This window comes from Mustela nivalis, assembly GCF_964662115.1.
Source record: "Mustela nivalis genome assembly, chromosome: 1".
Taxonomy (NCBI): Eukaryota; Metazoa; Chordata; class Mammalia; order Carnivora; family Mustelidae; genus Mustela; species Mustela nivalis.
Window position 1 is genome coordinate 152,263,599 of NC_139020.1, and position 17,476 is coordinate 152,281,074.

Consider the following 17,476-nt stretch of genomic DNA (forward strand, 5'->3'; position numbering starts at 1 on the left):
GTGTGTGTTTAGAGAGAGTTTGTATTCAGAAGGTTAGAGGGGGCACCTGGGTGGCTCACTCTGTTAAGCATCTGCCTTCCGTCCGGGTCATGATCCCAGGGTTTGGGATTAAGTCCTGCATAGGGCTCCTTGCTCTGCAGGGAGCCTGCTTCTCCCTCTGCCTTTGTCTCTCATGAATAAATAAATAAAATCTTAAAAAAAAAAAAGTTAGAGGGTAAACTTTAAATATACCATGGTGAATATAATATCAGTAACTTATTATTGTCAGTCAGAAAAGAAATTTTGCCCCAGTATTTATCTCAAGAAAAGCCTGCTGTTATCTTCCAAAATTCACTAAGAGAACTGCCCAAATAATTCAGCTGTAGTGCTTTAAGGAGAAAAGAAAAAAACAACAGAATAAATTTACCCCTGATTTGTTTATACAACTTTTGAAAAAATAAAATATGTGAAAATGCTGCATCATAACACCTTTTAAAAGTAAATCTTCTAGATTTTCTAACTAGTTTTTAATAATGATACCAGGGCACATAATTGAAAACAAAGCCTAGGTTGTGCCCAGAGAAAGCCAGGTGATGAGGTAGGTTTTACTGATAGCCAGAGCACTTTTTTAAGGACAAAAATCTTTTAAAATATGGCTCACCGAATTCATGTATAAATGCTACAGCCCGCAGGGAGTATCTAGATAGGCAGTACTTTTTTGAGGTTTGCAGAGTCACCTTAACTTTGGCATCTTGGTGAGCCCAGTGGGTTACCAGCAAAGGGAATAGCATGCATGTTCAGCTCATGAGTTACTGTCCTCTTGCTCAGGCTGAGGTCTCTGAGAATTGGAATAATCATGGCCTGACCTGAAACTGGCATCTCTGCACAAGCCTCATAGGAATAGGCAGAATTTCCAACAGAAAGCCAGTATTTCCAGAATTGCAATGGAACCTGCCAGGTTATAAGAATAACTTTAGACCTCAGAGGATTGTTTCAAAGACCTGGGTCTGTACAAATTATATATGCACAAGCACACAGGCTTTCTGTCTCTGTCTCCCTCCCCACTCCCTGTCAATAGACAATAGATAGATAGAAGATAGATGGGTAGATAGATAGAAAGATACATACATACATACATATATACATACATGCATATAGACCTTCATCCTTACTTAGTATGTAAACCTTGTGAGGCTAGTCATTCATGTTACTATGATTAGAATTCATTGGCACTTATACATTCAAATTACTTTTCTTGTCATCGTGTAGATCACTTTTGAAAGGTAACAGGATCCCATTATGCTCTTTACTTTCCTTATATCTTCCTCTTTTTTTTTTTTCCCCAGTGAAAATATGTAATCATTGGAAGTGCAGAGAACATTTTCCTATATACCGTGCTTTAGCAAATACAGGGCAATGCTCTCCCTAACATATTATTTATCTAATGAACAATCTTGTCTCTGTTTAAATGTCAGTAATAAGGGCGATTGGCTCTTTTTGTCTTTCTAGTTTTAAATCGATTTGTGAAAATTAATTTGTTTTGCAGGCTTCATCACGAATTCCTTCAAACAGCCCATGTGCCACTGTCACAGATTAATTTTGTGTGTTGTTTCTGACAGCTGGGCCAGCCTGCCTGCCTTCTTCCCTTCTCTCCATCCCTGCCTCCTTCCCCTTCTTTCTAATTTACCATTATGAGTAAAGAAAAGTTATGATTTTTCCCCCACTGTATAGTGTTGCCCCACGTTGAGACCTTTTTCTGGACTTGGACTTTTTATTTAGGAGACCATATTCAGCAAAAACAGATTCTACTTCTGAGCGTGTCTTGCTATGTATTATGAATACAATGACTGACTTCTTTTTTATTTATGTTTAAAACCTTGAAGTTATCACAAAGAAGCTGGAGCTCAAAAGCTGAGTCTTGCATATTATATACGACTGGCAGATCTTTTATTTTTGTGGTGCATCAAATCACAAATTCGATTCTTTCCCAGACAATTTCAGCCCGGCATTTCCAATCTGGAGCCTGGATGTACATTCTTGCAAATTTTAAAAACTGCATTCACGTATGTTTTTATTCTTTGGTGCAATACCAATTTCCAGCCTCATTCCAGGGATCAGGCTGCCCTACTTTGTTGTAGGAATGCTATATCCATTTGATTTTTAGATGCCAGTTTGCATATCGGAGGCACTGACGTGGCTGGGACAGCCTTATGCCTTATAGAAATGTCAGTTTCCATCGAAGTGCCTAGAGAGCAAGTTAAGCCTCAAGACTATTTCATTTTAATGACAACGCACACGGATAACCTCTTCCAGGCCCTTAGCCTAGGCAGTATAGAGAATCCATGAATAAAATGAGCCCTAATCTTCAACTTCACCATCAGGAAGCCTTGGGAATTCCTGCAAACAACTTGACCCTTTTCCTTCAAGAGTCACAGGAACCTTCAGCGCTGGAACCAAACGCTAATCTCTCAACACTTCACGTTGACACTGTCCGTGTGTCTCTTGACTTGCGTTAATCGTTTCTGTCAGCTCTTTTACATAGAGTTGTCTCAGAACCTGCTTTTTCTCTTTCTTCTTCAACAGCTAACTCTGGCAGGCTGTAATACCACACAGAACTTACACCAGCTCGTATTTTTATAAGATTATCCAACTGTATTAGGTATTTAAGAATATAGAGCCTTTAAAAATGCAAAAAAACCATTTCCCTCCATGTGGGTTTCTCAGGGTGGAAGGGTGCTGTCAGAAGGTTTTCCAGGGAACGTCCAAGGTGGGAGAGGCCATCAGAGGAGAAGGCCTTCAGCAGCAAAGGCCTGTCATCTTGAAAGCAACCAATTCTTTTAACATTTAACCAACCGTCCCTTTAAGCGAAAATATTTTGTTTAAAAAAAATAACAAAAACTTTCCATGAGGTTGGGGCAACCTTTTGAGGAAGGGAGCAGTCATGTGATTGACGTTCAGGCAGGCCAACTTTGAACTGCAGCCTCTCTCCTTCAAATGACCAACCACAGGCTTTCTTTAGATCCCTTTCCAAGCGCAGCATCTGGGGTCCAATCAGCGTCGCCACAGATGGCTCCGGGGCTGGAGGGCTGCCCACCACAAGCAGGCACACACCAGTCCGTATGTCTCCTGGCTAAGCCCTGGGCACTGCAAAAACATGGACTCTGGGCTGGAAGTTTCCTGACAACATTGCCCTCCCAGGAAAATATCCATTTCTCCTTTAAGCAAAGTGCTGCGGACCGGGGTCTGCTGCATGTTAAGTACCATCCAACAGTCCGAGATACACAGGTCCTCTGTCTGGGGACTCCCTCTCCAGTGGCTCCGTTAGTCATCTGACACATTGCTTCCGAATGCTTATATTTAGAGCAGGACCCAAATCAAGCCAAACTCTTGGTAGCTTAAAAATAAAAACGTGGAGACATTGTTTTGCACATTGGCTTTCGTTTCCTGTACGTTTGTTCTACCTGAGTCTCTGGGAGTCCTTTCTCTGTAGATAAATAGCTCCTTCCACTTGCTGACTGCTAGCCTGTCTCCCAGGAAAGGAGGCACCCTGAGAAGCACTTGACTGCCTTTTCTTCAGCGCTTGTGATCCGGAACGCACACGGGCCCTGTGATGGTTTTGCTGTTACTCTCCTACATCTACCTTTGAAATAGGCTTTCGAGAGATTTCATTGTGGGGAGGCAGAATTCCAGCACCATGCTGCTACCCACTGGACCCAAAAACATGTCGAAGGCATTCACTTATGCAGCCGTTCGGGGACATCTTCTTCCGGGAAGTCTGAGGATAGCAGGACTCACCTATCAGACGCTTAAATTCTTCTCTAGCAGGTGTGTTGATCTCAGCACGGTGGCTTTTTCATTTCCATGGCGGGGTTTTCACAGGGCTTTCACTATGTCATCTTGTGTAGCACTATGTTCGGCAGTATAGAGGAGAGAAAAACACAGCAAAAAAAATGAAAAGGCTCTAGCGTTCAAGAAGGGGCAGAGCTGGCACATGCCATGGAGGGAGAACCCCTTCCTCTTGGCAGAGTGAGCAGCACTGCACCTGACGTCGGTGCCACTGCCATCTGACAGGGGCGGTGACAGGTGAGGGAGGGCTTCATATGGCGCCGTTCCTTGTATCTACTAGTTCCCTTAAGACTGTAGTCAGAATTATCCTTTGAGAACAGAAGACCCAGAGAAAACCTTAAGTGTCTGGTTAGCAGTGCCCTATATCTTTTGTGTCATATGCTTTAGTTGGCTAGATTGCTTTGCTCTTAAATCTCCTGGTCTGTTGAATTCTCTAGCTAGATTGGCAGCTCCCTCAGGGCCAGCACCATGTCTTTCCTTTCTCTAGTATCCTATCCAGAAGGTCATGGAATGTTCCATGCAGTACATGCTCCATAAATAAGCTCCCACTCTCTCTCCAATGCAAAAGCCCACTATCAGAGCCTTCTTGAGACCCATGTGTTCAGAAACATCATGGTTTTGCCTTTTGACCTTTTAGTGGATGTTGGGGGTTTTCCCTTAGCCCTTACCACATGGATTTGCAGGTCTCTGAGTGAATAGATGCCTTGGCTTTCAGGTGGAGAAAGCAGAAACCAGAACAGTCCCCCGGCCACCACTGATGAGACTGCAGAGAGAGGTTGGGCACTTCCTTTGCTTCCCCAAGTGCCAGGCATCCTTCTCAGCTCTGAAATTAATACAGAGCTAGGCTGAAACTGGCAGAAATCCCTGCCACGGTGCGACTTAGGGAATAGTGGGGGAAGAGGAATTTTTAAGGACTTGATTCAAATACGGGCCCTCCTCAAGGAATGACTCATTTGCATTTTGAAGACCCTGTGGATTCAGTGGTTGAAGGAGTCAACAGCCAGTTGACTACACACTTAAGAGACAGGACAAGAAGGCCGCTTGCTGTCCTCCCCACTATAGGCGAGCAACGAATGGTGCCGTTGATAGGAAGATGAAATGTCATAAGCCATGGAAAATAGTCCAAAATTATCCATGTTGAAGTGAACCCTCAAGAAACGCATTTGTTGGTGTGGTGGTTGAATCCTGTTGAAAGAGCTTGCTGTCAAAATGCTAATGTACAATCAAAGCCCGGAGAGCTACCCTCCCCATAAGCAGAAATTCCCTTTGTGCCTGTGTCTCCTGAAATTCCCCACGCTGTACTTGGGATGGCAGCATACATCCGTTTCTGCTAACATCTCTCCCTCATGCGTCTCTCCCTCCCTTTTGGGAATAGAGCACGCCCCCTGCAGTCAGAGACCCTTAAGACCCTTAGGACATTTTGGTGTTTTATTTTGGGGAAGAACCCTCTGATTTCTTGTCTCCCTTGGAAAACCTTTTCATTCTTCTGTTGTGGGCTGGGAGGGGTGGGGTGCAGAGGAGGCAGCGCTGAGGTCATGGGCAGGTAATTTAAACTCCTATGTTAATTCTTTTGATTAGGCTTAGTAACGATGTTAGGTAATGATAATTCTGAAAAAGGCAACATTAGGCGTGAAATATCCATAATCTATGGCACCAGATACTACACACTGATATAAGGGAAAATAAAGATATCATCGTGATGAAAACCTCTTATTTTTCCTAATTTGCATTTGGGAAAAAACGTGAATTTTATGGTCCTTTCAAATACCCAACAGAGTAACAATTAATCAATTTATCTTTGCTTTTATTCATTTTATCTACATGTCTCTTCCTTTCTTCTCTCCTGCAAGAAAGGTTTTAATAACTCAAACATCAGCTCCCACTCTGCCACCTATCACTGCATCACAGTTGTTAAGTTTCATTGTTTTTCAAGTGACAGTTGCTTCTTTCACTTCTTGTAGGAATGAAGGAGAAGAGTTCATGTCAGATGTGCTGAATAAAATTAATATTTCTCTCCTCCCTTTTTTTGAAATGCCAGTTCTCCTCATGCTAAATTTTTATCATTTTGAATCTTTTAAGCCAGAGTTGAAAATACGTGTTTTGTGACAACTCCTTGCTCTGTTTCAAGGTGTCTCCAGTACAATAACTGAAAACAGATAATGGGTTATTTTCTTAGTATCGAGATCCTCCAAAAGAGGACATTTTTAAACACTGTGTTGAACTGCACTGAATTTAGGATCTGGAAGTTTGAATACCTGTGAGTATAATAACACCCAAGCAAAAGTACCATTTCTGTTGGTCACCCCCCAGTCCCTGAAATAATATTGTCCATTGTTGATCACAGTACAATGATATTGAAAGAAATGTTTAGGGTGAGTGTGTAAGTCAGTGAGATTCCTGGAAGTTCTAATTACTTAGGAACATTTTGGTTTTGGCAAAAAAAAAAAAAAAAAAAAAAAGAATTGTTTTAGTTATACTTGGAATTACAAGGCAACTCCCCAACTCTGATATCCTGATTTTTTTTGCCTGAAGATCAGGGAGACATTCATTTCTAAAGGTTACATGTGTTCTGGCACCAGTATAGATTCTAATTAATTGTTCCACATTAAAAATTTATAGTGCCTTCCTGCAAACCCCCGGCACACTTTGTCTGGGAATCCTGCAGGCATGTGATTTCCTGTATGGCTTCTGGAAAGATGGGTACTGTGAGTTCTACAAGTAGAAGGAGGAAATTGGGCAGATAGCTAGCAGATAACTTTAGGTCATTCTGATAATTATGGTTTATGGGCTTTTAGTATTTTAAAAGAGAAAGGCTGAGAAAAATGTCTAGAAAACCACATAGATCCATGTGACATTAAGAATAAAATTTGAAAAGAAACCCATACATCATCAGACAATACATTTGTGCAATTTCTGTGCAGTATTTATGGTTCCTGTGAGAGGAGGGAAGACAGTGGTCTCGGGGAAAACAACGTGTTGATCCCTCTTGCACTATCCTGGAAATTAATTGCATAGATTAGGTGAGTCCGGTCTAGATTTCTAAGAGAGTTATCATTAGAGGAACACAGGGTATTAAAAGAAGCTCTGATCCCCAATCTAAATGACAATGTTTTTGACCCCACTCTGTCACTATATGTTTGTGAATCTCGTCCAGTTTACTGGATGTAATGTCAGTTAGATTGGCTCGTGCCAAGGGTCTTTGGAATGCTGTGCCTTTCTGGGTACTTGCACATTTTTTTTTCCTTTAAAATCATACCTGGCTGGAGGCAGAGGACTACCTTGTAATGGATAAATCCTTCTTAGACTTTAAGATGAGACAGGGCATAAAGGTGGTGATTAGCTGGTATGGTTCATGAAAGTTGAGACTATTTAAAATTTCCAAGAATAGTCCCAGTCCTAGAAGTCACACCATCAAACCCATATCATCCTCAATACTTTCTTAGAGTCTTGGCTTATTTTCAATTTTGGTAGCAGTTCTATTAGCCCTGTTCTCTGTGGCATTGATTTGGGGTCAGAAAATCCTCCTTTCAACAATAAAAAAAATGAGCCAGTGACATGACAAGCTCCTACTGACCAGCTAGCTGCTTTGTTACTTCCGGCTCTCGCATCCAGATTATGGACAGCCTCATGTTTACACTGTGCTAAGAATGTGCCTGGAATTGTCTTTTTCAGTTAGGAACAGTGTCTGTTACCTTGTGTGGGGGAGAGCACTTTGACCACACACACATTGATTCTGGTAGAAGTGTAGTAGAAAGTTCTCTGAATGACACACCCTAACTTCTCTATTCTTGAATATGTCCACATTGGATAAAAGAAATTGGATAGCAAAGCTTATCTTGCCCAAGACAAGACTGCTAACATGATGATAAGAATGATGATGGTTCCATTTATGGGGTATCTGTATGAGTCCAGTACAAACCTGGGCAGGTTATTTCCACAGAACTTGTCTTTACATGTACATGTTACTGATATATCAGAAGAAATTTGTAAAGTAGAATGACAGTCCCTTCTCTTGTACTACCATTTTTTGCCTTTAATCTCTTTGTATGTATATTAATTTGTTTCCTTACGATTTGTATCATATTCAGGGAGAAAAAGGTTTTGTAGTTTCTTTTTTATTGTGATAAAATATACAGAATATTATATTTCTCACTTTAGTCTTTCCTTAATGTACAATTCAGTGGCATTAAATACATTTACAGTGTTGCATAACCATCATCACATCTATACCCATAACTTTTTCATCATTCCCCAAAAAACCTCTGTACCAATTAAATAACAACTTCTTTCTTCCTTACCTACAACCCCTGGAAATATCTACTTGGTTTTTATGGGCTGGCCTATTCTAGGTACTTCAAATAAGTAGAAGCATATGATATTTGTTCTGCATCTGGCTCATAATATTTTCATAGTCCATCCATGTTGTAGCATGTATCTGGATTCTGTTCCTTTCTAAGGCTGAGTAATATCCCCCACTATCCCCCATGTATGTAGTGCATTTTGTTCATCCATTCACCTGTTGATAGACACTTGGGTTGTTTTCAACCTTTTGGCTGTTATGTATAGTTTTGCCATGAAAACAGGTATACAAATATCTGTTCAAGTCCCTGCTTTCAATCCTTTTGGATATACATCTAGGAGTTGGAAGTACTGTACTGGATCATATGGTGGTTCTATGTTTAAAAAGAGAGGTTCTTTTTTTTTTTTTTTTTCTTAGTTCTAAATTTTGGAGAAAGACCAAGGCTAATTTCTCTTTCTCTGAATTTTTATTCATTTAAGCATTTGAAAATAGCTATGATGTCCTTTCTAAGTGTCCTCTTGTCTAAGCCAAAAATTCCAAGTGATGTAACCTGTTTTTTTAGAACCTAAATGTAAGATCTTCTCTCAACCCCAGCAACATTTCATGTCATTACTTTCATCAATTACTTCATGCTATGGGGATATCCAAATAACTTATTCTGGGATCCAGTGTATTAGACACTTTCCCCAAGTTTATGTTTCCTAACTTTGGGATACACTCAGAAAACATCTAAGAATTATAAAAGCAAAAGTCATCTTCCTTTTCCACTTCATGAAAAATCACAAAGGGAATGGTGAAGATAAAATTACATAATCCATCTTTAAAATTTCTCATGTGGATCCATTAGAGGTATTCAACTTTTATTTTGTAGTATTAGAAAAAGAAGTGCTTTGTGGACATTATATTAGTTGACTTGAATATCATGTCACAAGGTAGAACATCCTTTCACAGAGCAGAGAAGTTCCATAAGACTTGCTATAAAAACGAGGAATGGAAACTTGGCTTTTTTCTGTTGTCTGTTTTCACTGAGCTCAGAACTCTCTTGTTTTAAAGGTGCTTGTGATTATTGTGGGTCTGTTTTTATGACCAAAACTCTGACATCAGTTATTTCCATTACTAGGATTCTGCTATGTTTGTGTCTAGTTTATTACACTTGCTAAAGAAGAAAAAGTGATATTCTACATATGATATGCTACATGTTTATAAGCTGCCTAGCTCCTAAAACTCAAATAAGAATACTCACGCAAAATGTTTCTGCCCCTAGTATGAAAATTCCTTTTCTTAAATATCCCCCTAGGTTCTTTCAAAACAGTTGTCTAGTTATTTTGGCATTTGCTAGGGTAACTCAAGAATCTTACAAAATGCCTGTACATTGGGTTGACCAAAGAGTTTAATTAGAGGGTACAGCACCTGGTTGACTTTTTCTTGTATTGAAGAAGAAAATTTTCTTTGGGAAATTAAACTTATGTGAAAATGTGTTATTGGTTTTATTGCCCTGGAAAGATGCTACTCTGTACAGTCTGTTCATCTCATGATTGATCTCATTTCTGAAAGGATCATATTCCAATTATATTATTTTTTCACTCTTTAAACTTAACTTTACATACTCAGAATATTTTTAAGCATTAGCAGAATAACTGTTTTGATAATAGGAAGTGCCTTTAGTTTCTAAGGTGTCACAGTTTTCAAAAACCCACCCAGTCCATTGACAAATCAGTAATATTCCTACAATTTGTAAGTGGCATACAGTTGCAGAACTTTTACTAGTTAGAAAGAAAGAAAGAAAGAAAGAAAGAAAGAAAGAAAGAGCAATACATTAGGGTAGAAACATTTCAGTCATTCAAATAAATGTTGATTGGGTCATTTCATCATACATTACCTGTGTTGATTTGGGATAAGTAATCTTATCATTCTGTGTTAGTTTTTAGTAAAAGGGTTATGAGGAAAGTGACTAATAAAGCTACCTTCCCTATTTGCTAATAGAATTCAACTTTGATTTCCCATTTTAGATATCCCCTGAGAGCTAAATCACTCCTGGAATTTGAATCTAATCCTGAGCTTTCTCCAATTGCCAACCCAGTGGTTGCACCTTGCTCCCCTTTCCCTGGCTTTCTCATCCTACCACCCCACAATTGCTACTGTTTTCAACTGTGACGTAAGCTCAAGAAAAAACAACCTAAATATAATGAGAAGTGGTAGTGATTTTCCTCATGAAAAACAGTAAACAGCCCTCTTGATCAATTTCCTGTAGCTTGTTTTGCAAGCAATTGACTGCCTTTGGTAAACACTATCCCTTAAGTTATGGTTACAATATTGTTACCACTGAAAGAACGATAGTAGTTTTATTTTGTTCCTTTGTATAGGGTCTCCTTTTGCTCCTTCTACCCTTCCCATTCTAACAGTTGAAAGTTGGCCAGCATCTCCATTAATCAAATGCTAGACAAAAGATATTTATCAAAAATAGTTTTGCTTTCTTTGTGAAAATGGGAAAAATTTGAACAGATAAAAATTAAATAGCAGTGCAAGAGTCGGGTAGTTTGGCGGACAGAAAGCTAGAGTAGTGTTGATTCCCTGGCACAGCTTTCTTAGCAAAGAGAACAATTTTAATCAGTTACAAAAATATTTGTGATCCATATGTTCCTCTCTGCTCATTCCCATATGCCCGTATTCCCTTTTATCTCCATGGAAGATGACTTTATGATTCAGGCATGCAAGAATAAAATACCTCGCTGACTTTAGCGCTCAGTGCTATTTCAAAACGTGTCCCGGTAATTACGCACACACATGTATCTAGGCTGTTCAGGCTTTGGGTTGGTTACGTGAATATCAGTTTGTTCTTCCTTTTTCTTCATGAAAAGAATTATATCTTGCATCCACCTACTGGGGCTGGAATAACACATCGAAGGCTTAGATTCGAAAACTGCATTTGCTCTTCACCTGCTGGATTAAATGCCACTGTACAAATATGAGGAACAGAGCACAGAAGACAAAAAGATTGCGGTGATCGTTGATAACTTCATTTTCTTTGGGAAAAGGAAAACAGAACCCAAAAAGCATGTGGTAATTCCATCCATCACTGGTGCCTATTCTGAAACGTATTAGATGATGGGCTGGTTACTTAAATAGATCCTAATTTTAAGACATGCTGACTTCTGGTTAATATCGAGTGTTAGTCGTAGTAGTCATGGTGAAACTGGCCAAAATGGGAAAATTAAAATGACTGTTGATTAGCCATCCATTTTTGTCCTCAATGCATGTTCGCTTGGCTCTCATAGATAGCTGTATAATGTCTAACAACCAAGGACACATATTGTAAAGCCAAACTGGCCATTCTGATGACACATGAATAAGGCTAGAAATTATTGACTGTCTTCATGATCGCCTTTTCAACATTTGTTTCTCCCTCGCACAACAAATGGTGTTGTAATCCAATATGTTGTTAATATAGCCACAGCAAAATTCCGTCGAGAGCCGGCTGTGCTCATTTAAACTTGGGAAGGGGGCAGCAAGGGTGAGGCAGGGAGTGTTTTTCAACTTCAGATAAAATAACTGAGATGCAGTTAGCGTTTGCAAAGATGGGTGTGTGCTGGGAGAGGTGTGCATGCTGTTGGCTTTAGCAGGTATGCCCCAGAGTTGCAGCAGAAGGGAGAGACACCGCTTGGTTTTGGCAAATATTATTAGGAATCCGTCTCTGTGTTTGCATTCAAGCTGTCTTTGCCGTGGCTCCTGTAGGAGTTGTGAGAAAACGAAAGTGCACATTATAGCGTGGATTGTTTTCAACCGGCTCAGTTTGCAAATCTGTTGAATCCCTCTGACAGTCTTTCTGTGCTGTCAAGCAGAATGCCCAGCTGGTGGAGGCAATCCTGATAGGGAAGGAGAGGAATGGGGAGACCATGTTCACTGCCCAAGGAGAATATTAGGAATTCTTTCCAAACTGTAAGCGGGGAGGAGAGAGCTCTTTCAGCCATGCCGTTGTGAAAGTTTCCTTTTTCCCTTTTTCTTTTTTTCACTTTCATAGGTAATGCCCATTAAATCAAAATCTTTGAATACGCTTCATTAGGATAACTTTCCTAAAGAAAGGAGTCTTGGAAACAGCATTAAAGTATATTATATTAACCTGTAATTAAAACAAAGTCTTTGGTTAAAAAGGAGGCAAGACTTTTAGCTCATAGGTGATCTGGATTCTCACTGAGGCAAACACACAGGCTTGGTTCTTCTTTTTTTTTTTTTTTCTTTTTTTTTTTTAATATAAAGTGCAAGATTTCACTAAAAAAGGTTAAAATTGAAGTGAGTAATCTTCGGTGCATAATGCAATTGTTAATTTTAGCTCCCTGCGTGGGTGCCGCTCTGACTTGAACAGCCGGGCTGTAGCCTTCATTAGAGAAGAAGCAGGCAGCCCGAGACAGGTGGGGCTGGATCAAGCTGTGAACGTGATTTGCTGGAAGTTGGTCATTAGTGTTAGAAATCTGGTCTTATTTATTTGGTCCTTCACCCTACCATGACTATTCAATTATTATTATTGACTTTTCATCTTTTTTCAGGTTGACGATGTGTCAAACCGTGTAAGGGAATCGCATGGCGATGGGCATTCCGAACTGTTAATGGGGACATGGGACTCCAGTTGTCTCTGATCACTTGTGTGGATTTTCCTGGTGTAGAACGACAGAAGCCGCTAGTGAGTCGCCAAGACCTACGGCAGGAATTCTGCACGAAAGGTAAAGGCCTTGTTGTCCAGCTGTCATCTCGTCTATATTTTGTTATCCTATAAATGTGCCTGTTTGCATAGAAGAGGTCATGCAGTGTAACCAAAAAAGACAGGATCTAGAGCAGGGACTCAATTGGCTTGCAGTTTATAAAATTAGAGCTCAATTTGTTCATTCCATTTTAAATCTAGTCACAATCTGCTTTTCTATTGAAATGCTTTGAAGACCGAGTTAGGGCAACAGAAGTCCATCTCCTCCCCCTGCCCAGTATCTTGAGAAACAAGCTGTTTGCCATGCGAAACAGAACCGTTGTTAAGGACACACATAACCCTCCCAGTATCACTGAAATATGAGGAACCTATCTGAATACACTGGATGGATATCCTCAAATCTCCCCAAACTTAAAAGTAGTGCTCACCAGTAACTCACAGACTCAAGGCACCATTCTTTAGAAAACTCTTTTTTTTTACATTCCCATAATCCTTTGCCAAGTAAGCCTGTGTTTTTTAAAGATACCATTAGATACCATCTGTTCTTTCATGGTAGATCTTAGCAAATTTGCAACAGAAATCGCCGTGGTTTAGATTTTTCTCATGCTTCCCATATCCAGTTGGAAATAAAGTTACTGAATTAGTAAATGGTAATTAAACACTCCCAAAGAAACTTATCCCTGAGTTGTCCGGTAATCATTACCATTTTAATGACTAGGAAGAGGGCAGTCATCGTTTGGGAATTTCTGTGGAAGAACTGACTTTCTAGGTCACACTGTGTTTCTTTTTCTTCTTCCTTTCTTCATTTTGTCTGTATTTCTTTCCTTTCTCCCCACCATTTCCCCTTCACATCTTTAAAAAAAAAAAAAAAACTGAGGAGGAAGTAAATGCTAAATTATTCATGAATCTCATTTGACAGCATATCAGAAGGGGAAGTGTCAGGGGTTGTATGGAGGTAGGAAGAAAAAAATAATAACAGGCTTTAACTTTGAAAAGTCATCTCCAGCGTCTGTGTCGTAGTGTACTGTAGATCTGGAGTAGCAGGTTTCGGTGGCTAGAGCTTCATTAGAGCTGCCTGCCAGAGACTGCCTTCCCAGGGTCTGTGGAACACCAGCACCGGCCAGGAGCTCTGGAGAGCACTCTTGCTTTTAATAATGTAGCTGTCAGTTTGAAGCCTGGAAATGTTGGCCCTGAAAGGTTTATTGCCAAATTTAGGTCTTATATTTATACTGAATTATTAGCTCTTAAATTGATTTTTGCCCCTACTTGTAGGGTACATGGTACTCCTTATGCCTCAGGAGAGCATGTCTGTGGGTTGAAACTTGCAGATAATTTTTGAATCATCTCAGACACACTGCAGAACACCAGTCCCCTCTCTTACCTCAGCAGTGGAGGGTCATCTCTCCTTGAGTTGGAGCAGTGCTCTCTTTTTCTTCTTCTTCCCCTTTGTGCCGGGGTTTAGGGACTGGTGGACACGTGGGAGTTCTGTGTCTCCGTGTAAGATCTGTGGATCCATTTCAATGGCAAGGTGTATTGGCGAGAGTGCGTGTATGGGTGCGGAGGGGGTGTGGATGAGGCGACTGAATCTGCCTTGTGCGTTTGCCTCCCGTTTAGGATTTGATCTGGCTTTCTTATTCGCCGTTCCTGTAAAATTGGCAGAGATGCCAGAGTTGCTCGTTTGAATTTGAATACAAAGGGAGAAATGAAATACCGTGAGAATAATTGGAAGTGCTTCACCGTGCACTGACTTGACGTTCTGACTTCTTAACCTTGCAGGGCATCACACCTTGTTATTTTAATTTGCGTCTGGGAGAATGTCTGAGCCAGGAGACCTAAGTCAGGCAGTAGTGGAGGAGGGCGGGACGGAGCAGGAATCGGCCACTCCAGAGAACGGGATTGTGAAATCCGAGAGTTTGGATGAAGAGGAGAAGCTGGAACTGCAGGTGAGCTTGGAAAGCTTGTCCGTGGCCCTAGCTCTGCACTCTTGGGCACCATTCCTCTCTTTCACATGCAGAATACTTTGAACGTTTGTTTTCTTTCTCTTTTTCTCTTTCCCGTTTAAGAGTCTGACTAGTAAATGAAGAGCAAATTCATCAAGCCACTCCTCTCCTTTTCTAATTCTCAATCACTTTTTTCCTGACCAAAAGAGGCTCTAAAATCCCTTGGAGATGAACAAAATCACCAGAGATCATGTTTAATGACTGAATTTGTGCACAGCATTTCCAGGGTGATTTCCAGACCACCTCAAGGAGCTTGTGAAGGTTTTCTCCCAGAGGCAGCCTTAGGCTGGTTGAGTTTTAAAAGTGGATTTGCTGTTCCAGGGAAAGCTTGAAGACCCAGCTCAGGACAGACCAAGAAAGACCTGAGCTCTGTGGACCTCTGAGGGCAGGCAAAGGTTCAATTCATATTAGAACAGACCTAAGCCCTAGAATTCACAGCCAGAGAGAGACAGAGACAGAGACAGAGACAGAGAAAACCTCAGAGAAGGGCAGGGGAGGGAATTGGGGGCGATTGATGGTACCAAAAAGGTGATATGATTAAATACACCATGATTTATGAGAGCAAGAGATTTGGGAGAAGGAAAACACACTGTCCTTGCAAGTAGCCTGTATTGATTTTCTTTGAACCAAATTACAAAAGTGTTAACTCTTTTTATATTCCAGTGAACAAAGACAGATAACCACATAAAGGCCAAAAGCCTTCAAGGTCAACTTCCCTGCCTCCCCCCTTCCCTCATAGCTGCTATAAGGAAAAGGAGCTCAGAGTTAGGAGGTCAAAAGTTTGGGGGAGCGAGGGAAGGGGAACTTCTCCCCAATGGTTGTAATACCTTCTTGTTTCTATTGATTTCTGGACTCTAGTGACACTTCCTCTCTCTCTCTCTTTCACCTTCTCTCTCCTGGTTGTTGGTTTACTGTTTGTTTGTTTGTTTTGCTTTCTTTCTAACATACAGAGGCGGCTGGCAGCTCAGAATCAAGAAAGAAGAAAATCCAAGGTAGGGTTCTGGAGATTACACGTTGATCTGCTAACATGGATATCAGTAGCATACTTCCCATTGGGGTTAAAAGGTTTGCCACCAATTCAAAGGGTCCCATGTGGATCTTGGCTCTACTGGCCCTGTCCCCTCTTGTTGACACTTCTTGTCTTTCTTGCTCTGTATGTTTTTCGGCTAGAGCATTTAGGGTTCACATAGCCGCAAATTTATGTACCTGATCCTGTTTTCAGAACTGCAGATTTGACGGTGCTTTACAAAATGAGTCGCTGCTTGTCTTGCTTTCATTTTAAATAAAATCTGCGGTAGATGTGTGAGTCTTACCAGTTGATTTCTCCCTTGAAGTAAACAGGTGCTGGTGTTTAGGTCCCTTTCCTCATCCTAAACATCTTTTCAGTCGGATCCCTCCCAAACTCAGTTTTGGTAGAGATTACTTTGTGTCATCTTTTTCTTTTTACATTTTCAGAAAATGGCAGCAATTCATTCTTTGTATGTTTCCGACGGGATGGGCAGAGTTAGCTCAAAGTGCCCCTTAAGTCCGTGCATTCACACTCTCCTCTGCCTGCATCCCCACCCACACAGGGCTCTGAATTTTGGAGCCAGTGTAGACAGACAGCACTGAACAGCCAATTTGAAGTTCTCTTCTAGGAGGGATCCGGGTTTGGGAATGTCCTGGGCAGGTGGAGAGGAGTTGACAGCCAGAGAATGTTTCCTGTTTGTTGTCTTTATTTTCCTTGCATTGCCTTTTCTTTCCCCTCCCCAGTCAGGAGCAGGAAAAGGTAAACTGACTCGCAGTCTTGCTGTCTGTGAAGAATCAGCCAGACCAGGAGGTGAAAGTCTTCAGGATCAGGTATACCCCCTGTCATTTTCCTTAACTGCATGAATGGGATCTGTCTTTGTGTGCATGAGTAGAAATCCGGCATCACACAGTGTTTTGGGGGAGAAAAAAAAATAAGCAAAGAAAGATGTAGTTTTTTGGCTTCACCCCCTGCTTAGGAGACATCCTAAACTAGCTTAACAGTTTGTCACAGAGTATTACGTTTGTTTTTTTCCAGACTCTCTGAAAACTGCAAATGGAAAGGAATTCAAAAGAATTTAGATAAAAAACTTTAAAAGTGAGCACAGTAGTGCTGCATTTCCTCAAAGGCTCTCTCTTGCTAAGACTGAACCAAATATAGCTCTAAGTACCCCATCTCCTTCCTTATTGGAGATTCTTACCTCTCACTTCCCCAAAATGCACTGGCCTATAAGAAATACAACTCTTGGCTCTTAACGAAACTTTGGAAGTAGTGAATGAGGTGCATTGAGATTTGCAGACGTATCTTTATGGCCTTTGGTCGAGATTCTGAATACTGAAAAAATTGTCCAGAAAGGAGTCTGAGGTGATGGTGAATTTCGTATTATTCAATTTATATGAATTTAATATTATTATATATCGCTGTGGATCCTTCCACTTATTTTGCTCTCAGCAAGACTACTGAAAAATCCAAATTCTGACAAAATCCTCCCGTGACCAACGGGGGACTTCATATCATATTTATTTTTATTTGCCTTTTAGGCATTGTATTCGCTTTTATAAAACTAGTCTAGCCGCTGAAATTTTCCTTATTTTATCAGAAGCTGAGAGAAGTCAAGACAAAAGTAAAATGATTTATCTGAGCCCAGGGGA

General features: G+C 40.7%; 1 protein-coding gene across 50 annotated transcripts in view; it reads left to right on the forward strand.

Annotated features, from left to right (window-relative positions):
• ARPP21 (cAMP regulated phosphoprotein 21) overlaps nt 1-17,476 on the forward strand; it is a 154,744-nt gene that overhangs the window by 28,523 nt on the left and 108,745 nt on the right. For 47 of the 50 annotated variants that reach the window (XR_014300349.1, XM_082689597.1, XM_082689605.1 and 44 more), the window contains exons 2-5: nt 12,667-12,840; nt 14,595-14,761; nt 15,769-15,810; nt 16,571-16,657. Coding sequence is in view for 49 of the 50 variants with exons in the window: in XM_082689597.1 (XP_082545723.1) it covers nt 14,633-14,761; nt 15,769-15,810; nt 16,571-16,657 (258 nt within the window). In the remaining variant the exon portion in view is untranslated. The other 3 variants (XM_082689626.1, XM_082689627.1, XM_082689624.1) reach the window with 3 other exon arrangements.